Here is a 27,998-nt window from a genome sequence, read left to right on the forward strand (position 1 = left end):
TCAGCTTTGTAATTAAACTAAATTTTACCAATTGTCAGTTCTATTGTACAATATTGAACAGGAATCACAAAAGTGCACAAGAGGCATTGGTTCAAAGGAAGGATCATCTGTCAGGTGTAATTTCAGGTGAACATAGAACAAGAAGCAAAAAGTCCCTCCATTAGATATCTCAATCTTATGACAAGATCAAACAGTGATGAAAAATATAGACAGATTATTACAGAGTAAATATGCCCACGACAGCAGGTGCCTTTGATTTCAAAGATTCCCAACAGCAGCAGAAAACAAATCCTCACCTATAAAACCTCTGAATCCTGACAGTTTGGTATTATTTAATATATTATTGTACATCTGTAGAGACATTATGTTAAGGTTGGTTTTACTTGGTAAAAGTCACAGAGAGGCAGCAAAAAAAACAAATAAATACATGTATAAAAACCAAGACTCTGACGGGGTTTTTAGTGAAAAGGCCCATGCCACCAACCGTGAAGTACAGTGAAGTACACTTTTCCACCCATCAAGCAGCACCAAGTCCCCTCGCCCAAACATAACCACCACCATAACAAAAACTGGTGTGTAGGAAGCACATCAACAACCTTGGAGACACATCTGTGTACAACAATAGTATTTCACACACAAACGTCCTTTAAACACTAAACTACACTCATGGCAAAACTAGGGAATCGTATTATTGGTATTTTTGGATGTTTCTGTAAGGAAAGCTCCTGAGACAAGCGTTTTCCATCTGTATGCAAATATAATCAAAAAGACTGTTTACTGAAAACACCCACGAGAGAGTTGATGAAGTCCTGCTGAAGTCCCGTCTAAGAGCCGTTTTTATGCAAACACCCGTCTTGTCCCTCAAGTTTCTCATGGTGTTAGCATCTTTGTTGTATTTCTTCTAATTTTACTAGTGAGGATGTTTATTTGTCTTCAGGTTTTTGAAAAAAAATAAGTGGTTATTATGGTGATGGTCATCTCTTGGCCAGTTCTCCTTGCCAGGCAGGTTTACCTGGAGGCACTTTGTGTCACGGCCATTTGTCATGTTATGTGCATATAGTCTAATGAGTACAAACTGTCTTCTAACACACCTGAGATAGACAAGAGGCAACAGCGAGGACAGTCTGGAGAAAGATCTCTAATTCTCCAAGCGGGCCACATGGATTAACACCAATTATTACTTGAGTGATGCTGAACAGCATTGTCTTCGTGTGCTGTTCATGTTAGCCCTTTTGAGTCCCCCGTACTACTCTACGTTCAGACAGCCTGTGTAGAGGTGTTGCAGCCGTCAGGAAGAGAAAAAAAAAAAAAGACAGATGGACAGAATCTAAAAACCCTCCACCAGCTTTTTAAAGCCTCCCCCCGCCCCGCCACCCCCCCCCACAAAAATGGGTAAGTAAGCTCAAAGTGTGACTCTTGATTTAGTTTCACATTGCCAGTGTACAAAATGGAGCCATTTGGTGAAGCACACTGGCTTTCCTCCTTTTTTTTAGTCTGCCAGTCTCCCTCTGCCAAACATCTTTCTCACAAGGTAGTGTTTATTAGAAGCCAAAGCTGATAGTTTCAGGAGTGCACATCGCCTTTGGGGGAGTAGGTGCCACATAGTTTCTGCCCTGAAGACGTACTGTAGTGAAACCTTCGCACCTTACCTCTGACCCTCTCAGCTCAGTGACACTTTTCTCAGTTATCAACACCTAGTTTGGAGAGCCCCTGCCTGAACTCATGCAGCTCGTCTATCTTTCCATCCAGAATATCCATGAACTTCTTCAGCTCGCCCTTCATGTTTCCCTGCTTTTGTCGACTGTCGTCTATGTCCAGCTGAAGACCGTCTATCCTCCCCTCCAGTTCTTTGTTCTTCGTCTCTGCAGCCTGTGGAAGAAAAAAACATACCGTTACGTAACAGCAAAGATGTCAAATTGGTGTAAATCTAAAAGGAAGTAGGAGCGTTAGATGTATCAGAACAAGTGTGTTCTTTTGTCCTAGCAGAACCGCCAAACCAAAGAAAAGCTGCAAAAAACTCTTCTGTGCAGGTACAGGAAAAGTTCTGAGTATCATTTTTACATGATGTCGGTGCACATTTTGCATGTGTTCGAATGAAAGGAAAGTGTTTCAGACTAGTAGGCGACACGAGTGACACATTAATGCTGAAGATACCATTGAAGGGAGGGGTTTAAAATAGGAGTGCTAAATGCGTGTTGGGCCTGCATGACTGTATCCTCCAGCTGACTCTTGAAACTCAAGCTTCACATTGGGTGTCGTCTTTAAATAGAGCGGAGCCATGATCTCAAGTGCAGAGGTGGAAAAGAATCAAATGAATGTTATTAAAAGGTGGTCAGAAGGTGATTTTTGTCATCTTTTCTATCTAAATGAACACTGACTCAGTTCTAGGCTTCATGAATAGATCACAGGTATGTGAGAAATCCCTTTGTGTATGCTTCCTCTCAGTTTGGATAGCTGGTTAGATAAACTCCTGCTTCAGCCATTTCTGTTGTTACTGTCAATTATCCAGCTGGCTGTTGTAGAAACAAAGCAGGCAGCCGAGCACAAGAACTTCAGGCATGCCACTGTTGGTTTTATTCTCTTCCACGGCTGAGCTGAAAGGCAGCACATGCATGACAGCTTGGGTGATAAAATGCTGCTCTGAGTCATTCAGCACAGGATGAAAAGAGCGTCAATATCAATGCAGCTCATGTCAGACTTGGCACTGGCACAAGACACAGTCATTCACCCAGCCTGACACTTCAGGTTTTACAGAAAGTCTGATATTACTCAATGCAGGATCAGCTTTGAAGAACAGGTGCCCTTTGTTCTAAAGACGACATGGGGTGTACATGCGTCGCTCCCAGTGTTTCTCACGACCCACACACACAGACAGAGCAGTTTTAAAACCAGGCCATTAATGCTCTCGAGCAACTTTATCTGTTTTGTTTGCAAAAAAAGATCCAATCTGAACCACCAGGAAACTAATAAGCCGTGACAGAGATGTTGTATCTCTGTTTTACAGACGAGGAAAAAAAAAAAAAAGCTTTTCAAAGCAGCAATAATCCACTCTGTGCTGTACCGGGGACCTTTATTAATAGATACAATGACTACAATGTGTGTTAGTGAGACACGTGATAGGAATGTTGTGTCACCAGGCCTCAGGCAGAACGATGAATAGGAACTCTCATTCTGTACCTCTGTCTGAAAGCATCTGTGTAAGCTCGCTGTGACAGCCGTCGTGTCCTCCTCTCACGTGTGCTCAAGGTCCACACAGCTCTCTGCCGAGCCTTTATACCCCCGAATCACACCTGAGAGAAATGTGTACCTGCAGTTTTGCGGTGATGCTCTCGCACTCCGTCATGAGCTGAGGGATTATCTCTGCTTGCTTCCTCAGGTTCTCCAGCTCCTGGGAAAATAAAAAAAGCGTAATAACACGATAATGCTTCAAATCGTGTTGAGTGTTTATGATGAAATGTTAAGGAAACTTAACAGGAAAATTACAAAGCAGAATAAGTGCAGAAGATGTTGCCTTGATTCCGCTTTTCTGCCCTGTGCTTACATGTTGTGTCTTATTTAAACATCTAGTATCACTCGGATCATCTCATCCCTCTGCTGCTTCGAGCCACAAACACACCACGCACTCCACAGGTTCACAGCATCCGTTATCGTTTCAGCACTTCCGTGCCAAGCAGTAATTGCTTCAGCCTTTTGTAGTCACCTGCAGCAGCTTTGTTCTGTTAGTTCACGACTGGCCAGCGGAGGGGTCAACACCACAGTGAATACTTAATAATTCATAGGCACGTTTTTAATTGGTGGGGGTTAGGATTTCTAGAGGCGGGTGAGTCACTGCGGGGATGAGTGTCTGTGGGGTCGTCTGCATCAGCATCAGTGCTCTGCCAGCAAAGGGACTTCTTTCTGCGGGCATCTCGGTCAGAGTTTGGAGCGTTATGGCTGATATGCAGACGAGTGGAAGCTCCCAGAGGATGTGATTCTTTGCTTGTAATCTTTCAAGAACAGCTCCAGCTCCGTGAACTACTTCCCTTCCTGTTGTTGTGTAAGATGCACTGCACTCGAAGGAAAGATATATATGGTCTATTAATACACAGGCTGCCGGGCGGTGAAAGTAGAATATCCCAGACAGTGTTTTACCTCAAGCACTCCAAGTGAGCCCGCACACAGGACGGAAGTATCAGTGTTTTGTAACCAGAATGAACTCAATTAAATTTCACATAGACCACTAAGATTAGAGTTACTTGTGAAGCTTGCCACCTTTTAATGTGAATCACTCTGCACTGTACAGTATGTGATATGATCCATGTCAACTAATTAGCAGCTAATATCAAGAACCATATCATCAAATGTTTTTCAAGCAAAATCTGTTTTCATTGGATTGCCTGTTGTAACTCTCAGCCTTTGTACTCCTTCATCTCTGCCAGTCACAGCAGCCCTGCACAGGTCAGATGTGTGTGTGATCTTACAGAAATTAAGTGTAAACACTTTTGCACACTGACAGGCTAATATGCAATTTCTCTAGTAGCAGCTTAGGGACATTATTGAACATTCTTTTATGTATAAATAAACACAATTACTGCAATATAATTGGAAAAACCAAAACATTGCTGTCGATCCAGTCAGCTCCGGGGTCTGATTTGATTTACAGCACTAAAAGTGTAGACCTTGATTTATTAACCTTACACAGTCTGTCATGGGCTCATTTCACCCAGTCAGGTGGCTTCTTGCTGGTTTCACAGGGACTATCCTCACACCTAGAAACGCCTTTCCAGCTGATAGCAGATCCTTGCAGGTTACCGACTGGCTGTTGTTTGGCTACAAGAAAATAGTTTTGAAGCCTAGCAAGATGGACAGAATACATCTGGACCTATTTGTTAACTATTCGGAGCTTTACTGTATTCCCTCCTTCTATGAATTTGTTTGACTTATTTGTGTCTCCTATTCATGCTATTAAAGGGGAAACTCACAATAATGGCATCATTAGGCTGCACTGAGCTGACAGACAACTAGGTGAGATTATGGATAAATAAGGTAGACATACTGTAAGTGCTGGTTGTGGTATTTGTGCCAACATTTCCAGCTGCTCAGTTTTCACGTGGAGGGCATCAGTACATAAATGGGACAATTATCAAGTAAGTTACTAAAATTACAGCACAGAAAGTTACTGTAACAAAAACTGAAGCAAAAGGGCAGTATAAAGGTTGCTGGGGGAAAAAAATAAAACGACTCATTTAGATGCAACCCACAAGATCCCGCAACAAAACTGGTCATTTCCTACAAAGGCATAATCACCTCCTGAGGGAGAGAAGTGGCACTGGACCTTCACAAGAAGGCGAAGGGGAGGAGAGCAAGCCTGTGAGCTGTGATTTCTTTGATGAAAGGGAGTCAGTGATTCGTAAGGGTTATATACTATTTATATATATATATTTGTTGTAAATCTGGTTTTACAAACTGGTGCTGAAAGCACAGCTCTGAAGACAAACGCCTCACCTGTTCTTTGTCCTGCAGCTCAGCCTCCAGCTCCTGCACTCGAACGCTGAGCTGGGCGTTTTTCTGCTTCTCCTGGTTGGCTTCATTACACTGGGCTTCTAATTCTGCAATCTGAAAAACAGAATGGACCAAAAAACAATGATCAGTGATGAGCAAGATGACAGAACATCTTTGTGTTTGTCCAACAGACATTTACTGGATTTAAAGCATAACACCTAAAGCATGTACTAAAATTAAGAGCATCACTGCAACACCAGGCCAGCTGCACAAACAGCCCACATTGATTATGAAACTAAAAAGACTTTAGTGCAGGACCACACACAGGCTGATGAAATACACAGTACAACAGTGAAGCTCCAGGAAGTTACATTACATTACCAAAAATCAGATCCTTTTACAGAAACAGCAGCTGTTTCCCTCAGCTGTTACCTGCCAGCACGATCAATGTGTGTGGACACTATGTTACTTCCCTTCAGGAATGGTGCATGAGTGCATTACCTTTTCCCTGAGCGAGTCACTCTCCTCCTTGCAGGCACTAAGCTGTTTCTTCCAGCTCTCTACATTAGCTGAAGACTCCTGCAGTGCATCCACCAGCCTGGCATTATTTTCTCTTAAAGTCTGAAGCTCCGTTTCCCACTTCTTGGCGTTAGTGTTGCTGCAAGATAGAAAACAGAGGAGATGCAGGAGGGGAGTTATGAGGAATTTAGTGTTAAAATGCTAAAATGTGCCTACTGGCATGACACACACAAAACTACAGAATCTGTCTAGTTATAACTATTTAATTAGCTGTGATGTACATCACACAGTCAGGAAGTATTTAGAGTAGAACAAAGGAGGGCGTAGGAAAACTCTCACAGGTCTAATAAGCCGTAGGCCTGGTGAATACCAACGTACTCTTCGTCATCTTTGCATGCCACAGAGTGTGTGTTTCTGTCTTATCAATAAGGTTGGAGAGGTTCTGATGTATATTTAGTATGCATCGCTGTTCCCTTCCGTATGCATGGCTGAGTTGACGTGTTCTACTCTCCATCAAATGTGGACAGACTTGCACTGCAGCATTCTGCAGTCCTCAGCTGTTCCACTGCTGTGACACTTTTCCACATAACGAAATTTCAAAGCATCGCAAAGGTATGAGGAAAAAAACAAAACAAAAAAGGAACCGGATCAAGGAAGGTTGTTAAAAAATATATATATACCAGGAAGAACTGTAGTAACTGACATGAAGGAAGAAACCATACACTTTAGGGCTGATGGATAGGTTGCTGGTAAAATACACAAAAACAAACTGTTTCTGTTTTGATTTGACATCTGAAAGCTGCACTATGAGAAAATCAGCTTTAGAGGAGGCCTCTGCTTTCATGGTGTCCAGAAATAATCACCTAAGGAGGTCCATGAGAACACAGTGGCAACATTAGTGAAAGAAATAATGAAGAAGTGGGTTGCTGGATTTAAATCTAATCCTAGAACGCTGGTTTTTACACAGGAAACAATTGACACAGCAGATGAGCAGCTCTCCTTCACCACTCACAGTCCACAGTGGCTGCCATCCAGAATTATGGAACTTAACTAACTTATTCTCCTGATTTGGCACCTTTAAACTACCTCACCAAGATGAAGAAGAGGCTCAGGGGTCAGGATTTTAACAATGGGATTTCTCTGGTCTCTGACCACTGCATGAGTAGGTTAATGCAGGTGGAGGCTGTGTTCACCGTTTCAGTGTTAAGGCACAAATGTAATAATCACTCTTGGCCTCAGTCTCCATAATTGTATGCTTCACTGTATACAGCTGTATATGTTTAATGCTGTGTAATGACACCAGCAGCGCTCTTTACAATCAGCATCAGATGTCACTGACCTGTTCAGGAACCTTCTAACGAAGCACAATTATACATCAGCTCATGAAATTACTGGGAAGCACTGATTCTGTCAAATTAAGCCTCTTGCAGATGTTAATTCTTATTTTCTTGTGTGTACATTTTGCTTCTTAATTGGTCTTTTTTCCCCTCCCATCTGGATCCAATATGTTTTTTTTTTTTTGCACAAATCCTGGCTACATTTATTCACTGTACTTCTAGTTGACTCCGGCACCCTGAGGTAATTTTAATCCCATCTGGAACTACATCTGGTGTTTCATTCAATTACTGATTTATATACTCTGTCTGGATTATAAAAGGCCAGGCAACCAAATGGTGGAGCAGAGCTGGCTTCACTGTTCAGATTAAATCGGATTCATTTTTGAGCTCTTCAGATGTGACATCGTCACAGCTACAAGGGACAAAAAAATCAACACCTGAGCACAGTTTGGTGCGGCAGTGTGCACATTTTTGTTTAATTTACTTGAGACTGTTGCAAATGAGAAAAATGTATGAGAAAGGAACTATGTTTTATAGCACAATGTTGTTGTAATGGTACATAGTATAAACCTGATGTTTACCTGGGGGTCAGAATGATGCAAATGGACACCCCCCTTATCTCAAAATGTGTGCTGTGGTATTTATAGTTGCTATTTTGAATATGGACAATGGCAGGTGCACAGAGAAAAGTGCCATGATGGACACATCTCACACTCAAGAGCTGCCACCTTGGCTACAAAGCAGAATGGGCAACCAACAAGTTTTCAAATGTGTGAAAATAGCATCTAAGATGCAGCTGTAGAACCAGTATGCTGTTACTGGATAGAAGCAAATTGTTTAAAAGGTTAATGAAGCAGTGATCTAACACTGCAAAAAAGTGTCACTTAGTGGCATTAGCTTGGTAGATAAACTGGCCAAATGTTGCCATCATAATTTCCAGTGAGTGCACAACTTGCTTTGTCCAATTTGAAACAACACTACCCTGTTAAAATTCACATACTACACAAGCAAACAGTCTGCACAATCTATTCCCAGCAGCATTCTGGATAACATACATCTACTTGTAGCACAGACGACAGCCATCCTCAGAATGTATGTTCTGCCACATGCATGCAGTGTGAGCCAAGAGACACATATTGTTCGAACCTGGCCTTTGACCGTTGTTCACACATGTGAAATATTGTAGATAAACTAAACTTGTGTTATGACAAAATGAACACAGTGTATCATGTGGAGCACCACATGGATCAGAATAGTCAGAAAATCACACTGCCTGTAGAATATCTTGATACGTTTGATAGACTTCATTCACATGTTACACTATATGAGCAAATTATGTGGTCACCCAGCCTGGTTCACTATCCAGCATTTGTTGAATATAAAGAAGGCCGATGAGGTCAGGTGTTAAGGGCAGGACAGGCAAATCCTTCCAAACTAAACTGAGAGCATCATTTAACTTTTTGTTGAAACAGGAAGTCAGAAGTTGGATGTTTTCTTTTAACTAAATAAGGTGAAAGTATGATCACTGGAACACAGCCATGCTGTTTGGTAAATATTTTTCAAGCATAATTAAAGACAATAAATAATTCAAAGAGCATAGTTTTAATTAGGTGAGGAAAATTTTATGATTCGGGAAAAAAAAACCGCCTGAGATGAGATGCTGCTTTAATCTCTCTGTTGTGCAGCATGAGGCTAACGGCTAATAATGAATAAACATAAAAACTGGATTTCATCAGCAAGGCAGAAACACATTAAAATGTTCCCATGACAGGAACGCTCACCTCTGTTCCACTGCAGTTTTGAGACGTTCGTTCTCGCTCTTCAGCAGAGCGGCCTCCGGACCGACATGTGAAATTTTCTCATCATCTGTCCCGTTAATGCTGGACGCCTGGTTGGCTGACGGTGTCTCACGTCCAGATTCCTGACAGGGGGACAGAGTGGGAGTGTTTCAGGGCAGCTTTCAGACTGTGCTCGCAGCTTACCTGCAGCTTTCTAAAAGGTCAGAGGAGTTCAAATACTGAAATGTGTCTCATAAATCTTGCTTTTGCTGTGGAAAAAGGCCCTGGGCTGATTGTGGTGAAAAAGCTGCAAACAGCCCGGACACGTCAGCTGTGACAGCGGAGGGGCGAGGAGAAACTGTTGCCAGAATTTATCATGTCATATGGCCGAACAGCTTTGTGTGTCTCAGGGCTCAGTCTGATTCCCACCATCTGGAAGCAGAGCAAGCAGAGAGCAGGCCTGGCAGAGGGTGACTGAGTGGTGACTGCTGGATGAACCTCCATCAATGCTACTAACATACCAGCAGAAACACAGTGTAGAACTAATAACGTGTGTGTGTGTACTCGCTAGTTTCCTTATCCTCGTCATTGTTGTGACACATGTCTAGTGTCTTAGCATTAACCTTTGACCTCTCATTCATAATGACTCTGAATGAGCCCCGTTGCGCTGATACACTATTCAACATGAGATACATCTAACTTTAAAGTTCCTTAATCATGTAAGAGGCCATTTATAAACACTGAATCTGTACACTGTGCTGTTCGTGAAACCAAGTGTGCCGAACTGAAATGTTTAATTCTCTGTGGAGGACACAGGTGGACAGCAGAGGTGTAAGACTGAGTCATTTCCTCAGACAGCAGACATAACTTACCTGGGAGTGATTACTCAACGTATCCACCTTCTCTTGGGATTTATCCCGCGCTAGCTTGGCTGCTTCTTTTACCTCCTGGAACTTATCAGCAAACTAAAAATATGAGAGATGTGAGAACAGCTGTGGTTATTAAAAGGGAACACAAGCAGACACTGGTTCATCTTTGGAAGACTTGAAAAGTCACTGAGCCAATTGTCTGCTGATAAGGAATCAGGTATTCCCTTAAATCCTCTTCCGATTGCCTCAATTTTCCATCTAATGCTCAGCTAATAACACACTGTGCACCGTCTCCATGTGTTGCTACAGAAATCTTCCCTCTCACCTTTGCCAGCTGCTGCTCTGAAGAGAAGCCCAGTCCGAACACGGTGTTGGCCCTGCTGTCTGCCCACTGGCCGAACTTCTGTGATGTCTTGGTGAATGTCATGTTGGGTGTGATTGTGCTGTTGATGATCACCTGTTGAGACAATATGGCCCATCATTACTTCTTTGGCCTATTAAAGATCATTGCAAGTAAAGCATACAGACTACTGGTGCAATTGTCTTGCATTGTGTTGAGCTGAGACATATTACAGAAGGAGTTCCAGCAGCTGCACTCATGATGAACAGGCACTTTAATTTAGTGAAGGACAATGCTGCATTCATACTGAAGGATCCCTAAGAAGCCCACGCAGACAAGTTTAATTATAACTGCAGTATTTTTCATTTATTTTCCTCTGGATGATGCCTTTGACAAAAACATATTCATGTGCATGTTGTGCCTCGCTACAAAACAACACAAGTAACCCTTCCACAGTGTTGCACATCATTCCTGTTTACACCAGAGTCTTTTATCTTTTCATTATTATATTATGGCAGTGGGTGTCATCACTTTTGCTATCTGCTATATTTGCCCAAATTGGAATTACCCAGAAGTTAGGAGATGTCAATCACTGCCACGGCTAGAGCCTTAAGATTTCATAAGGTGCTCTTCAGTTAAGTAATATATTTGTGCATCTTTATATACAATGCAGTTATCTCAAAACTGTCAGCCCCACAAAAAGGTATGACATGTTTTCAGGCCATTGGATTCCTCATTAAAAATAACATATGAAACAGTGGCATTAACAAGACCTGACCTGAAAAGTTAGCGAGCATGTAACTGAACAACCTCACCACAAGATTTTTGTAAAGTAAATGAGACCAATTATAGATGGTTTTAGGATTTTTTTTTGTGCCAAATGCCAAGCCCTAGCTCACACATTGTGATAAATAAAATGGATATAACACTGTTAAAAAGGCAGAAGATGCCATACGATCATCATACAAGCTTTAGCATACAGCTCTTATGATGATCCAGGAAAACAAGATATGTAAATGTCCACATTTGCATATACCGTTAACATATACTATAGTCATCTTGCATCTTAGCTGGGTCAACACAATACTAAAGTCTGATAAGCTGAACCAGACAACTCAAAAGAAACATCAATTAGCTGCGCTCATAGTTTTGGTTTGAGATGATTGGTGGGATTATTCATGTGCATAAGAGAACAACATCTAAAAAATTCATACTGAGCATTTTGCTCCAATGACCAATAAAAGACACACACACACACACTGCAGTGCTGACAGCTGACCCACTGACCTCTAAGCAGTCAAATTACAGACACTATATTTGCCACAGTGCACGTTCACCTGTTGTAGCTATGCAGCAAATCAGATGCTAGAAAACATTTGCTGCAGTCTAAACTTGTACCCGTTGCGTGAGGCAGTGACAGAAGAAACCAAGAGAGACACTAAAACTCTCTCAGCCTGACCAGACTTCACTGATTGTGTGTTTACTGCATCACTGTAAATACAGACATGTCTATGTGCAGCTGGATGTAAACAGCTCTGATTTACTATGCTGCATATACACCATCCCCGCTGTCACTATCAAGATATACCCAAACTTAAAAACAGCACATGCAAATTACCCCAACAATTAAGAAACAATAGAAGACAGTTTAATCACAGTGCAGCCCTTGTTTCATAGCAACATGGCTCTGAACACAGGATTCGAGAATTTAAATTGCTGACAGACTTGTGTCTTTTTCTACGCCCCCACTGTCTCCCTCTCCATCTTTTCAGTAGCTGAGGTGTTGAAACACTTTATGCTGCATCATTACTGGACGCTGAGACCCAAAAAAACATCAGAATGCAGGACATTAGCACGCCATCAGCACCCTCCGAGATGCTCAGTCCCTTTCACATGCTAATGGCTCCTACAGAGAAAGACCACTGCATGTACGCACAAAGAAATGTCATACTGTAAACAATTAAACTCCAGGCAGCATTCCCTCATCTAGGGTCTGTAAGACGTATGGCAATTCACCAAGGTGGAGCTAATCTGATTTTAAAATCATCACGCTTTCAGAAGCTTCATCTAAACAAAGGTGACCCAATTTCCCCTAGAACAGGAACCTGGGCAAAGCCTGAACAACACTCTGAAGCAGAGGAGTGAATATTTAACAGGGCTCATTGTGCCGGCTCAAAGAGAAGTGTTACGATAAGATGAAACTTTAATGATTATTGTGGAAAAACTGGGACGTCACTGCTGGATGAGGTGAAAAAGAAGGAAAGAATTAAATAAACATACTGTTTAACCCAGAGAACTCACGATAAAGGGGACGGTTTCCTAATTAAAATGTATAAATCGTTGCATTTTCATCAATCTATCAACACATTTCTCTTATTTTAAAACTAACCTAATTAGTTTAAATTCATAGCAGTCTGTTCTTCAGAACTGACAGACCCCCAGAGTATTGGACTTGTAATAATTTCATATTACATATGAAAAATACAAAATCTTCCCACAACAATGACTGCAATTGGAAAAATGCATCTAGGAGAGTATTTTTAAGTACCGTAACTAACAGCCGCATCTGTGGTGTGTATAGGATAGGTGAATAGGATAATGACCAGCAGGATCAACTTAACACCACTGAAACTAACTGAAACTACAGAAAGAAAGTTAATATTAAAAAGGATGAATGACCTTTAAAAAAAAACAATAACAAAATGTCACTGTTTTTTTTAATTAGTTAATTCACAAAAGTACCAAACTGAACATTGTGTCTTGTTTGTGAATCCATTATAATGTCTGGACGCCCACAGATACATGAGCAGACATTGCTGGAACAATGTGTAATCCATGTTAATTATCTGTAAGTCAACATACGGGATTACCTCCCCCGTCTTCGTGGGCCCTGCGACTGTATGTTGGCATGTATGAGTGTACGACTGAGTGAGCAAGCGAATAAGAGAGTGGGAGGTTGTGATCGTGGTGGGGGGGGGTTTGAGTGACGCTGGCAGCTGTAAGAATGGTGAGCTAGGCTGCGGATCAAGTGGCACAGGAGGCACAGAGTGAGGCTCGGCCGGCTAATGGCCTGAGGGAGAGTTGGAGACAGCCAGGAGGTTATAGGAGAAAGAGGGTGCACAGAATCTGCAGAGTCAGTAAGTCTCATAGGAGATGTAGAACATGGGAGAGGAGGATCTGGTAGGGAAGGAGCAGTGATCGCTTGTCAAGCGCCACATACCAGAAGATTTTGTCATGGCTGGGGTGGCGGTATTTTTTAAGATAATACATTTGAAATGTCTTAGCCATCTAGATAGCTAAAGAAATGTCCTAGGGCTACTTTTAAATCCAGAACAGCAAAAAGTCTATTTTCTAAAATATATATAGTATTTTTCAAATGGACAGCAAGAATGCACAGCAAAAACTGGCAACAGACAGACACCATGGCCACCACATACACTCGTCAAACTGGACAGCAACATGGAAAAAGCAGAGGTGTGATACACAGGAAGAAATGTTACATTATTTTGTGTGTCTGCCAACTGCTTTAATGACCAGATGCATTTCACCTCCACATACACAGAGGACTGCAAAAAAAAAACACAGCACGCTGCGAGGGCAATGACGCACATTTGGTTTCCAAAGAGAGGAGGGAGGTCAAATTAAGGGCATGAAACCCTGATAAAATCTGTTGTGCTGACAGGAAGTTGGAATAATCAATAAGAGAACACCTACACAGAATTGTAATTCCAGCTAAAGAGTGATAGACAACGTATTTGCTGTTTCAGTCAAATGTAATACAGCTTTACAGTGAGCAAGAAGTTCAGGCTTTCTTAAGTCTTTACAGTCGGCAGATGACGAGCAGCGACTGGCAAAAGTTATTATTTGTTGTCCCAGTCACTGTTTACAATACAGAATTTGCTGAGGTTTCAGGCTTGGTGTGATTGCACCATAATCCTAATGGATAATTGTTTTGGGACTTACAACAGCCCAGTGCATTCTCCCTCATGACAGCTGGGCACACAACAAAACACCTGCTATAGCTTGATTTTAGTGACTCACCAAAACATATTGGAAACTGAAGGGCAAAGTGTACGTGTCCCCTGTGCCCTCAGTGGATATAACATTTCTTTCTTGAGTGGAGAACAAAACTTTGTGTTTGAGTGTACTTTGAGCAGGTTAAATTTTTAAAGGTGAGCCAACACAGCACATAACTCAGGTCACAAGCAGCGTCGCACTCCAAAGCCATATAGAGCATTCAGAGCACACCCTGCATTACTCAATGGTGATGAAAGCTCTGACCCTTGTGTACCATCTTTTGGCAGAGGGCATAGAGCAGAATGGGCCTTCCAACCACCAGTATGGGCCGGTGGAGCACCTTTTACAGCCACCTGTATAAAGATTTTTAGCAATCTTTTCTCCAGTAGCTCGTTGGGATCAGACCATAGAAGAAAGCCTGCCGTCTCGCTGCAATCCAGCCATTCACCCATCACCATTCGTCCTTGTCAAAGCCCCTCAGATCATAATGCCTGGTTATTTTTCTGCCCTCCAGTGTAGCATTTTTAATAAGTGACTGTTCATTTGCTATCAACAAACCACGTGAATACAGTGTGTGCATGCCCACAACTGGGCCGACCCACCAACAGTTCACTATTATAAATGAGTCAGCAGAAATTCATCTTGTAGCTAACCAGCAAACAATACATGAGCTGAAATGTTAAGTGTGGTTATTGCCAAGCTGTGGGAGAGGCAGAAAAACAGGTAGTTAAAGAGATGTAAGAGAGAAAAGACAGGGCAAAAAAGTGTTTTATCTTATCTAGGAAAGTTCCCATGTTTGGAATAATTCATAAAGTACAGCAAGAAAAACTCGTCAGCACTCAGATTCTTCACATGGCTGCATGAGAAGCCCGACGTGTCAGGGTGAGCAGGAGCCAAAAGTGCTGATATGCTCCTCTACATGATATATCATCATCAGCGAGTTGCCCAGCCATCACGGGTAGACGAATGTAAGCTGACGGTCTGTCACACTTAGTGTGCGCAGCGGCAAAGACTATTCTTCTAGACAGACCTGTCTCCCTTGCAGCTAGTGTACAAACTAGGAACTATATTTAACATCCACTTGATATGACTCAACAATTCTTCGCTGTGCTTATACAGACGTCGCTTTGACTTAAATTATCTGGAAACGAGGATAAAAATCTAAATCTGCAGGAGTGGTCGAGATAACATTTAATACATTCTTATTCATACATCCCTCACTATGCCCGCAGAGATTGTATGACACATACTGTTAAGGTAACAGGAGAGAGTGGAGAGGCAGGAGGGAGGAGAGGGTGACAGGAGTGGGAGAGCAGTGAGAGGACTCCTGGCCTTAAGAATGCATCATACAAGTATGATCTTAGTCTGAAATACCAAGAAATATCATCATGTGTATTATGAAGCAGCAGATTTAAAGTCCATCTACAGTAATCTAACTTCAGCTGTTGTCATTCCTTTAGCTCCATAAGTGCTACTTGATGACATAACTGATTATATTCCTGCCTCTGTGGAAAGAGCAATCTTCTAAAGCTAACACAGCTTAACTCCTCATTGTTTTGCAGGAGAAGAGGCAATAATGCCGTAATGCATAAATTCTCTCTAAAAGCACATTTTAATGTTACATTGGTCTGTCCCATCAAACGTTAACAGTTTTACAATACAGGCTGCATAAATGCACAAGATGCAAACATTTGTATGAGAGCTATTGTTGTGAAAAGATGTCTTTTATCACTTTTACTGACTGAAAGTGAAAGAAAGCAGCAGCACAACAGAGAATAAAAATCATCACACACCCGAAAGCATCACAGATGGTGGACTAATGTAAAGAGAAACTGATTCACCTGCTTTTTCTAGTGTGATTCAGAGCTTTTAAAACACACTGATTTTAGCAGTTTGTAACAGTGCCTTTTTACCTGCTACATAGGCTAAGAGAAACAAAGGGTCAAATCTCACAATTGTTTTTATTGTTGCTATGAGATTTGTGTCAGAAAAGTTCTTGCTTTACATATATGTTTATTAGTGTTCAGCAGAAAATGCCGGGTGGGTACTCTACATTTACATATGACTGCCGAGCTCCTGTGAGACCCACCCCTCAGCTGTTGGTAGCTCCACACTCCCTTCACCCAAACAGAGAACTGCAGCTCTAACATAAAACAGGTCCAAAATGACTGTCAATCCATTCAGTCCCTCAATCAGCTCTGCAGGTAAAGTGATGTGATTTAAGATGGTGTGAACAAGGGTGACTGCCTGACGGTGTCAGCAGGGGAATATTGCCGTCATAATGCTCCTGCAGTTTTCACACTGAGAGGAGACTGATTGCCATGGAAACGCATAATCCACTCTTTCAGTTAACAGAGGAAAAGAACATATGCAGACTCATATGACTGAGACTATTGCACTGAGGGCATGGTGGGGATGCTGGGGGACAGAGACTGAAAAACAACAACAACAACAAAGCTGTTTTACTGTGTTGTATGATGACAGTAAAATACAAATAAGTTTCATTGTGACTCAACAGGTATGAAGCTCTCGGCTACTCTTGTTCATTTGCTGGAGAGGATCCTTGCTGATGTGACACACACACACACACACTGATTTCAGGTGTTAGTCTTCTAGCACACTGTTTACACACATTGCACTGGCCAATTTTAATTCACACCAAATTAAACAGGCCAGTTTACTCCAAAAATCAAGTATTCATATTGTTTTGGCGTGAGTTACAGACGTTTGGAGATATCAGCTGCAGACACCGATTCTCTCTGATACAATGGAGAGAAGGAGAGCTTGAGAATTAATGCTCAAGGAATCCACATTAAATATAAATGAATGAGAGAAATATTAAATGGCCTCATATTAGATTGGTGTTTATCAATGGGAGCAGCCAGTGTAACATTAATATGCTTGACAATTCCCTTTGTTCAGTTCAAGCTTTGAGTGCTTTTCCTTTTTTGTCTCCCAAGAGGAGATAAATGTTCATACCTTCCTGATATTGTCTCACACACACACACACACACACACACACACACACACCTACCTTGGATCCATCCACGCTGATGATGCGATAGCTGTTGCGTGTGCTGTCGTAAAAATAGGAGACGGTGACGGCCTGTTTGCTGGCAGGAACCCAGTTTTTCTTAGTGGATGGGTCGATTTGGAAGACATGGGCCCTGGTGGTATAGATCGGCTGCTCCCTGCAGAACAGAGGAACATTAGAGGCGCATTAGGATAATACACAATATCAACCTAAAGATATACTGATAAACAAGCCTGTGTTTAGAACGTTTAACCAAACACACACACAAATATTAATTCACACTGCAAACACAAAACAGCCTGCAGAGATGGTGTGTGTGTGTGTGTGCTGTGTCCCCAGAGACCCTGAACGCAGACAGGCCAGTGATAATGTAATACAAACCCCAAATCCTCATAGCAACCCAAAGCCATTATCGCATCAACACCACTCTTCCCTCCCATAGGTGTCAGTAACACATACATCTAGTTGTTTGTGTGAGACACTTTGTGTGTTTATACACTTGCATCTATTGTCCAACGAGAGATTTCTACAATGCAGCGAATATACTTCACACAATTGGCTGACTGTTACCACACAAGTATAGACAAACAAAAGAATGTAATAAAACACTTTAAAATGTCCCATTAAAAAAGCAAAGCTTTCAAACAAATATTAAACACACACAGAAAGAATGACTTCACATCGCTTCTCTTTCCATTTACTTTAACATGTTTTCAATAAAAACCCCAAAATTAAGCTTGTCTTTAAAGAGCCCACTACAGTTGCACTGGGAACTATTGTGTTAACATGACTTCCACCCATCATGGAAATGATTAGCACATAAAAGCTTTGTTGAGCTGCTCTCTGAGTCATGGGTGATCATTTTTAGACACTATTTATGAGCTGACTCAAGTTGACGGTCTCTGATTTTAGTGCCATGTCTGGTCTTTTTATTTGATTAAAAGCCATTGACGCTCAATCCAAATTATTTCCAATCCCTTCAGAATTAACCTCCTTTGACAATAACTATGAAGTGGAGAGAAGTTTGCAATCCTGCCAATAATCCTTGGGTTGGTGTGGTAATCTGCTCCCTGCCCTGTGATTCAGAAGAGCATCATCATGAGGATGAAGGAGCAGGATCAGACTGCCTGTTAAACCTGAATGACTACAGACTGGTGGAGATGCTCCTCCTCTTTCTGACACCCACAGAGACTTCTCTCTCTGTGTCTGTCTCTGTTTATCCTTCCTCTCTGACACTTGTACCAACACACCCATCCACACAAAGGCTGGCTGAGGAATTTAAACTTGAAAATCATCTTCTATTCCTTCTATGTTTTCTTTTATACTTCATCTTGTCTGGTATAGTTTGGCTAATGTTTACCCACTTTACACCTAGGCCTCCACAATCACATGCTGAGACGTGGATTAAACACCCAGATATGTATGCCTGCCATGCCTAACTTCAATCTAATGCCTAACAGACAAGTGTCAAGGCTTCTTCCATGAAAAGAGGACAATGCAGAGGAATCCCAGTAGAGGAAGAGTTATTGCACTCTTGTGCTGCTCACACCTCAGCGTTGAAGAAACAAACAAGCCAAAAAGCCTAATGCATTCTGGGTGTTACCAGTTTCAGTGTCGTTTCTTGATTTGTTTTGGTCATCTAGCTCCAATTTCTACATTTATTTACAGACAGCTTTGATGACACGAGATAAGATGTCCCTTTAATGCCTGTAGAGGTGACATGCTTGGCTTTTTTTCCAGTTTTTGTTATGTTTTGATTAATGAACAAACTTGCAGAAAAGTGGTGGTGGACAGTTTAAAGACCTGGCTCTGCCTTCTTCAGATTTAACACTAACAGTCAGGTTAAAAGGACACTTAATGTCCAAGCATATCAGAAGGGATGCTGTGTACCCAACACATGCTGTTTGGATGAAGGGGTGCCATTGCTGAAAGTGGAAAACAAAATGCAGTGCAGGACTTCTCTGTAGGGACTGGATCCAGCAGGTATAAATTATCCGCTGAAGGTTCTCATTTCAAAAGGTGAGTGCAGGTGGTTGAAATGCTCCTCTATAAATTTCCAAGAGCGAGGAATAATTAAGTGGAGTGGGTGAAAGAATGGGATCAGAGGACACCTCAAGAACTTAATAATGGATGTGGATGAAGAATACGGGGGAGTCGAACTTATCTTGATGGAAATCAAAATGTGAAGTGACGGCATATTTTAGATTCTTCTTCACAGCCTACTTGGAAAAGTGTCTCATTGGTGTCTTGTTGGTTTACAGAATAATTCATTGGGTTTTTTGTTAGCATGATCTTTTTCCCCCTTGAAAACATGCTTTCCTCATCTTCCAGGGGTCATCCAATTACATCTGACAGCAAAAAGTTTTAATGCAATCACAGAGAGGAGCGAGACGCCAGGAACAGAAGAACACACTTCTGAACAATCCCTCCCTCAAAGGCATTCACAGCACCATGCATGGCTGTATATACAAAAAGTGACAAGTGACAGAAGTAATTGTGTCAAGAAAAGAAAGCTTTAAAAAAAGTTTTAGGACAGATAAACTGTTGCACAAAAATGGACGTGTGGTGGAGAAAAGCCTGTCAGTTTGGGAATAGGAAGAAATGTCTGGCTGTAGCCCGTCAGTGCTGATGTTGGAGCAGAGAGGGGGGAGGGGATTTCACGCGCTGTTCAACCATCTGAAGAGCTCTTCCATGAAAACGCATTGATGCCTTTGGGTCCTGAGTTACATTGAAAAGCACTGTGCAATTCACTCCACATGTCTTTGTAACATGACAGAAAGCCCTGTGCCATAATAAATATGTTCACAAAATTGACTGATCCTGTATTTTGGACTCAGTTTTAGACCCCATTTAAAGCTCCTACAAAAAATAATGAGGCACTGTTAGCATTTTGGAAACACATCACATATGTGTGTCCTCACACACAAACTACAAAAAGCCACATTTGTTTGATAATACACCCGCCAGATACGACTCATGGTTACATTTCTGCTAACAAAAGGTTTGGACGTATTTTCCTGACATACCCCATTATGTTACCTTTGTGTTAATAGAACATACATTGGCGCACCGATATCTTAACATGGGACCAATAAAGCTGCAAAAATCTGACTACAGAGGTGGGAATGGGACAGTGGATGGGCATCCAAAGCGGTGGACTTTCACTCAGGTAACTAGCAGCTAGATTTAGCATAAAGTGGTTAAGGTTAGACATTTAAAACAGGTGTAAGGGGTTAGGTAAAGATCTTAAAACACACAAATTCATAATGTTTAACACACTTTACAAAGAAAACCGCTCTTTGTAATGCAATCCCCACAGACACAAATGGATGCAGCCAGAGAAATACGCTCAAATGTTCTGTTTTCAAGGACTGTTACATCGACCTTGTGTTTTCCTGGTGAGGCGGTCTGTTTATACACTTGTACAGCAGTACTACAAACAGATCACAGCAGCCATGCAGCCAGATGTGTTGTCCTGGCCCTCTGGTCAAAACATGAGTGGAATGAGTGAAAATCAACTGAATGTGAGGATGTGTAGGCCCTTTGTTCATAACAGTAATGTAATAATGTCCAGTGGTTTCTGTTTGTTGCCCATAGTCACGTGTATCCGCTACTCTAGGAGAGAAGGAAAACAGTAGGCTCAAACACACTCTCTAGCTTCTTGACCTGCCATTCACTGTCATCTAATGAAGGGGTTCAACTAAATATGAGCGGTGTGTTCAAGGGTGCTGAGCAGGACACGGCGGCAGGGCCACTCTTGGTGCTTGGTGCGGCAAATAAACCATTCATGCACAAGAACCATTATAAATATTGCAATTTTTAGAGCGCAGGGATTTGCTTAGGGAAAATAAACCTTAATCCAAATAATCTCCAAGCATATTTTAGCAAACTCACTAAAATAAATCCAGACACAGCTAGCTGAGACACGTCTTCTCTGGTATGACTAGACTTTTCATCAATATGGTACTGATGGAGCTATTGTTGTTTTAGAGCTTTACTGCAACTGGACATTCAGGGCAGTACCACTTCACTGCACTACATGGAGGTATGAGTGATACAGGCAGACAGCAAATATTCATGAGCTAATAAAGCTTATACTTCCATTGGGATTATGGTTCTCACAGAAATGAAAGCCTAATAAATTCACTGTCCCCTTTAAGCCTAATCTCAGTCTTCATCTGCTTTGGAAACAACAAAACCCATTATACAGATCACTGTTGTTGCTTCACATACACACACAGGCTGACCTTTGCTGTGGCAGCGTCTCAAGCCAGCTCACACTGGCACGGGGAAGACGAGTGAAAGGCCACAGCTGAACACACTCATATGCTGCTGGAATCCACTCAACTGCTTTTCCCAGATCAAAAGCATTAGGTTGATTGATTTTACAGGATTAAACAAAAAAGAGAGAGAGAGAGACAACGTTTGGGACTTTATGACCACAGAATTCTTTGTCCCGCTGACTGTCAGGTGCTCTCTGTCCCCATCTGGTGCTTTGAATAATTTACAGGTGTGTGTGTGTTTCTGTGTGGGGGCAAGGATGGGGGGTGGGGAGGGGATCTCAGTTAGTCTGCACTGTCTGTGCCTTACCTACACCGACACAACCCACCTCAGGCTCATACACACTGATGATGCAGCAGTCGTGTTGTGTTCCAGGAAAAGAATAAATTAAAAACGAAGAAATGTGCTTACAGCCTGGAGACCAAGTGTTGTGGGGGGAAAGCGCTGCGTTTGACATATGAATATGAAAAAGTCCTACATTTAATGAATCATAAAAACACAGGCACCCATAGACAAGTCTGTCTGCCTGTCTCAGTCTGTCTGAAACGGTGTTACCTAATAGCCATACTTTATAGAAGTTTGCTAAGAGGAGGCTTATCGTGCTGCTTTAAAGACGACACTTTAAGATGATGCAGGATGACACTGCGTCCTGAGAGGAAGTGTGAAAAACAGCAGGCAGCTTCTATCTTTGACTAAAAGGCTTTGGATGGTGATTTTAATGTGAGGGCTCACAGTCATGTTGACTTTGTGTTCTGCTACACCTGCACTAAACAAGTAAGTGAGAAAACAGCCTTGTCCACATTCCTTAGTTTAAGAATCCACTCAAGCTTCATTCTCAACAACCTTCACTTATCAGTCATGGGCATCTACCTATCCATCATTTAAGTGATTTGGCTATTTGAGGTCGAGCGGAGATGAATTCACTGTCAAAACTCTAACAGGCTGTTTGGCCTGTTCAACAGAAATCAACAGTCTCAACAGCATGTGTGCACTGGATTCCTTACTTACATACATTAATGCAATAATCTGATGATAAATGCTTTGCATAGCTTTCCTTAACTTTTTTTCCATGTTGCCTTCAGGCTACAGGCTTCTGAAAATGCAAGATTGCATAAAATACAAATCTAACTCCATCTTAAAGCATGACAGTCTCGCTTGATGCCAAAAGTGCTGCAACACGAGCTAATGTTTGCTAATCTGCTAACATGAATTAAGTGCTAGCTACTGTATCTACATAAGAGTCCAACATATCCAAACACTCCAAAACTCGCAAAAAATGCAAATAAAATACAGCTAAAGTATTAACTTACCATCTGATGTGATTCATTATGTTAATAATGTTCTTTAATGAACACTATGCCATAACTGAATAGGCAAATATATGGAGTGTATGTAGATAGATTATTTTATGTAAAAAGAGATAAGCTGCAGACTTGCTGCTCAGTAAAACTGCAGTATTGTTACAAAGGTGTCACGCCTCTCACTAAATGGGTCAGACAGATAGCCACAACACACAATATCTGGGTTTGACACCAAGTTTGGAGTGTGAAGTGGGTGATGCGTCTTAAACCAGTCGACTGTACATTCAGAAACTACTGAGTACGTCTCCAAGTACAGCTATAAAAGGACATTTTCATTAGTCTTTCTGCCAGTTTTCATGAGGCCATCGGCCCCTTAAAATGTACCACTTTGAATCATAGTTTTAGTGCACAATATTATTGTCTGATGAGAACATGTACTACAAATGACCCAACTTCAGGAGCAACAGATGACTGTTAGCCTGAATTAAGTAAAAGCTGTGGGCATATTATTCAACAGCTTCCAGTGCTTTTGTGTCACTTTCACGACAGGTTTCCTAGACGAGTAAGGCAATCACCAGGCTCACAAAAGATGATTTTATTCCTAGTAGAATTCACAAAATGCCGACCTACATGGTCTCTTGTCAAAAAATAAGGAGCAGAGCACCACATTAGACTACATATCCTTCCTCACGTTAGTCATTATTGGTTTTTCAGTGGAACAGTGCAACATTTTCTTCTTGTGTGCAGGAAACTCCCCTCTACGTCACAATGTGAGCACCTCAGGTAACCCTGACAACATGAAAATGGCAAGCAGAAAGCATTTATGAAGGTAAAATACCGGATTTTAATAACCTGAATTCTCATTAGCCCGTGTGATCCTGCTCATATATCAGATGAACACAGTTAAGGCTCTCCATCATTTTGACCTGCGAGGCCTGCTGCAGAGCGGAGCTGCCTTATTAGTGGGAGCAGCGTTTTGTCTGTATGAATGAGCAAAGCAGGCATGAGAGGCAAACTGTGTGGGTTCATCACTACCCCACCACCTGGGCTTTCATTGCAATAAACCTGCCGCTCTGCTAATGATGTCAGAAGGTCAAAGGAGGACAGGTTTGCCCTCGAAACCCTGCATGTAATAACGTGAACTGCTACTTTCCTGCTGACTGTGGAAGAAATTGGAGTACGGTATTTAAAAGTTTGTAAAGAGCAATGACAGCTGGTATCTTCTTCAGACTGTTGCAGTGTGATTTGTTTTCATCAGCATTATGATCATTTCTGATACTCTTCGCTCCACAGAATACCTGAGCAGCGAGTGGAATCACTAACATGAAGAATAATGCAGGTAATGATCAAGTTTGATCTGAAAACAGAACGCTGCAGCAAAGTTTTGCACTGATAACACTTAAGTTTGTCCTACAACACGTTTACAACTGTCCAGCAAGTTCTGTAACTAATCAGGAAAGTAGGTCCCAGCTAATTACACATTAAATAATCATTAGTTTGATTATTTTGGTCATATTCTTTTTTTGTTGATGCCATTTTCTTCTCTTTTTTCATTTTGTTATAGCTGCCATCACCAAAAGGTGACCTTCATAATTAAAGCTATTTTCTGGCACCGGTGTGCCATCCAACCCAAACAGCAGGTCGGATTCAAACTAGTAACCACGGCAGGGCCGCACCCCCTCCCCTCCACCACGCTGAGGTGTAGCACACAGAGTCCAACTTAATCTGAGTGCTCATAGAAAAGGAAGTAAGGAAGTCTCCACAGTAGCACAGCATGGCAGCAGATGGCCTCCTAGGCTTCAACCATCTGGTGAGTAGACGTCCAATCCGTCGCCAGTCTGTCCCCTTTCATTTACACACAATTCTTTATCAGTGAGACCTGCTTCTGTTCCTCCACTACACCTCTACGCCCTTCTACTCCAGCCACACAGTCCCGATTAGGCTGACAATCCACTCTTCTGTCTGGACAGCCAAGAGAGCCGCTGCCACGTCACATGTCACACAGCCTAATCAATGAGTGTTAAGCCTTTAGATGTCATTCACTGGCCAGCCAGGAGATTATCATCTATCCATGTGTTAGGGCTGCTCCCAGCATGGCTTACTTTAAATAGCAATATGCTGATTGCATTGCTGTCTGTGTGGCCGCTTATTGAGTGGGAAGGAGCTTTCAGGAAATCTGAGCTTGATTTGGGAATAATTCCAGAGATGCAGCCCTTAAGCTGCAAAACTGTACTTAAAAATATAATTACCATCACTTTCTGTCCCACTGTCACTTTAAACCTAGATTAAAAAGACTGTGCATGCTACACAACGTAGAAGTGTCTAAGATGTACTGGATAAATCAAATGGAAATGACAGGATCAAACACCGATTGTCTCACGGTCAAGAGGGCAGTGACAGATCAAAGACCTGCAGAAATAAAGTGACAAGGAGTGACTGAGAGTGTGAAGGTGTGTGTCTGTGTGAGACGTACAGTTAATCTATAACTGCATTTAAGAGCCAAGGGCTTCAGAGAAAGAAAGGACTTAAATCCAACAAAAACATGACAAATGATCTATAATTCCTGTAGTCAACACACACACACTTAGCCATTGATTGACCACCAAGGGCAGGACACACTCCATCATTACCAGGATGTTATTACACAATTAAGCATTAACATGAACTCAATCTTGAGATGTTTGAGCTCTTCTGATGTTACTGTTTCCTAGTATAAACAAATCAAATGCTTAATCTTCATCGTCCTAAAACAACTTCATAAGGACAACATTATCAGCATTTCTGTAAACTTAATTCTAAAATTAAACGCCACGCAACCAACAACAACAAACTGCAGATTAAACAATAATTAAAATGTCTGCTCGTTGTGGATTAGTAATAATAGAAAATTGATTGTCAACAAAATAGGCTGCTTCCAGCTTTTTGATTATCAGCTGATTTTCTTTGCCTCCAATTAACAACTTAAACAAACTAACCCATTCATATAATGTGCCAGTATAATAATTACCTCCAATCACTGTTCATAGAAATAAAAGAAAACAATTATGAACATCTCGTCATCAAATGCTAAAAACCTCTCATATTTGCTGGTTTTGGGCTCTCAGAGAATACAGTTCTAAGTCCCATATTTGTGTTTTGGACTGCTGGTCCAACAAAACAAGATGTTTTAAGATGTCACTGTGGGCTTTGCCAAATTGTGATGGAGAGTTTTATACATATTTACACAACAAACAAGGCATTGATTACTGAAAAAATGCTCTGAAGATAGTAGAAATTAAAAGTAAACATTAGCTGCAAGCTTAAACAAATCCTGCCAGTTTGTTTGTTTGTTTGTAAAAATGGGTGGATAGATGAAATTTCTCCTTAAAAGCTTTGAGTTTCCAGCTTCAGCTGTGAAATGATACTACAGTTTGGCACCAGCTGAAACCAGGGAACCAGAAAGAGGAAACTCCTAGCTGTGTCTCCATCAGTATAGGTGTGACTTTCCATCTCAGCCTGGCTGCCAGGCTGCTGCCAGGCTGCTGGTCCACTGGGCCAGTTTCATGACACAACACTGGCAGCTACTTTAAAAACCGGTCCGGTGAGTACAAACTCCCAGGAGGGAGTCAGGTCTGTTGAACTGGTTTCTTACACATTAAAAAAAAAACAGCATGTATACTCAACATGCACGGTGGTAACACTGGGTGTCACTTTCACTTAATAACTCCACAGTAATGCTGCTTATCGGGCTCTTGCTTTTACAGTTTGCAAAACAAGTCGCAAATGGTATCATCCACTCTGACATAAATAATGCTGCTTCTGAAATAACACACTGAACTTCCATTACTGGTGTTTACCAACGTCAATAACAGCGTAATCCGACAGATAATTCAGAATTATATTAAGAGTTGTTGATTTCATATGTATGGCATTGAACCAGAGTCAACACTATCACCACAGCAGACTATGGAGGCAAAATAATGTACTGTTCCCAGTGAACTACACACTATTACCTCAAGCCCTGTGGATAACACACACACATACACACACACACCAACACACTCCCACAAGTACCATCGCTCCTTATTAGTGGGCAGTGTTGATTCTGACACATTCATATCATAACCTTATCAGATAAGGAAATGTATAAGACATAAAATGATAATAAGAGTGACGTTTTCACATATTCAGTTGGAATATTTCACTGAAAGCACAGTCCAGGGAGAATTCCCTAATTTTTAATTCCCATTAAAAATAGTAAATGAAGAGTCTTCGCTACGCACAGACAAGAGCATGAGAGCAGTGACAGTAATAATAACATTATTAGAAAGTCTTGACGTGTGCTGGACAGCTGTAGAGGTATTTTTTTGCCGTATTTTGCCACATAACGTTTCAGTCAGAGCAGGTGTCATGAGAGGCGCTCTGAAGGGCAGCGCTTTCTGGATTACTCACCCCATTGCAGCGGACTTGAGGCACAACTCCGTTTTTATCTGTAGGTTATATTGGCCGCAGGTAAATGTGTTTTAAAGCGCGATCAAAGTCCACAGATGATTAGTGGTCCAAAGAGTTCAGCCAGCCTCGAACAAGTCCTCTTGCTGCTGACAGACAAGTGAAATATGAGAGCACTTCTTCGTAAACTCGATTCCCCGGGTTGTCAGGCTCAGTGTCACAGAAGATTCCCGTTCAATCAGAAGTTTTTATGGCTTTCCTCGTTTCTTTTTCCTCTTGAAACGCGCAATAGTGTGGAGTAAATCCCACTCAGAAATGCCTTCTCTCCCTCGCTGTCCTCAAACAATCGCCGCTGATGAATTAAGTTAATGTTTGCGTTCCCCTGCCTGCTCTCTGCGCGGAGTTTTCCTCCCCAACGGGATTGTGTTTCGTGTGAAGGGCAGCAGCAGCGACACGGAGCGGATTCCACCTGCTTCTCTCAGCCACCCACACTATTTTTTTTTTAGCTTGTGCTGCGGTGGTTGCGGTGTCTGCGGTTTCAGGCGGACTTTTAGACCACAACAGTCGCTTGGAACCAATAAATGATTTAGCAGGAAATAAATTATCTAAACAT

The 27,998-nt window shown here is 41.7% G+C and overlaps 1 protein-coding gene across 1 annotated transcript; it reads right to left on the reverse strand.

Annotated features, from left to right (window-relative positions):
* On the reverse strand, positions 1 to 27,842 carry homer2 (homer scaffold protein 2). Its single transcript, XM_028402766.1, has 9 exons — positions 27,389 to 27,842; positions 17,376 to 17,532; positions 10,310 to 10,441; positions 9,988 to 10,080; positions 9,119 to 9,258; positions 5,983 to 6,139; positions 5,485 to 5,595; positions 3,308 to 3,388; positions 1 to 1,869 (listed from the first exon to the last, which is right to left on the reverse strand). The coding sequence occupies exons 1-9, from the start codon at positions 27,391 to 27,393 to the stop codon at positions 1,681 to 1,683; spliced, it is 1,065 nt and encodes a 354-aa protein (XP_028258567.1). The 5' UTR covers positions 27,394 to 27,842; the 3' UTR covers positions 1 to 1,680.
* Positions 27,843 to 27,998: the final 156 nt, after the last annotated feature.

Source organism: Parambassis ranga, chromosome 3 (assembly GCF_900634625.1).
Source record: "Parambassis ranga chromosome 3, fParRan2.1, whole genome shotgun sequence".
Lineage (NCBI taxonomy): Eukaryota > Metazoa > Chordata > Actinopteri > Ambassidae > Parambassis > Parambassis ranga.

Coding starts and splice junctions, on each gene's coding strand:
- homer2 (XM_028402766.1), bottom strand. Junction 3,389..5,484: donor AGCTGCAGGACAAAGAACAG/GTGAGGCGTTTG, acceptor TTATTTTCCCAG/GAGCTGGAGAACCTGAGGAA. Junction 1,870..3,307: donor GCATCACCGCAAAACTGCAG/GTACACATTTCT, acceptor TTTCTTCCACAG/GCTGCAGAGACGAAGAACAA.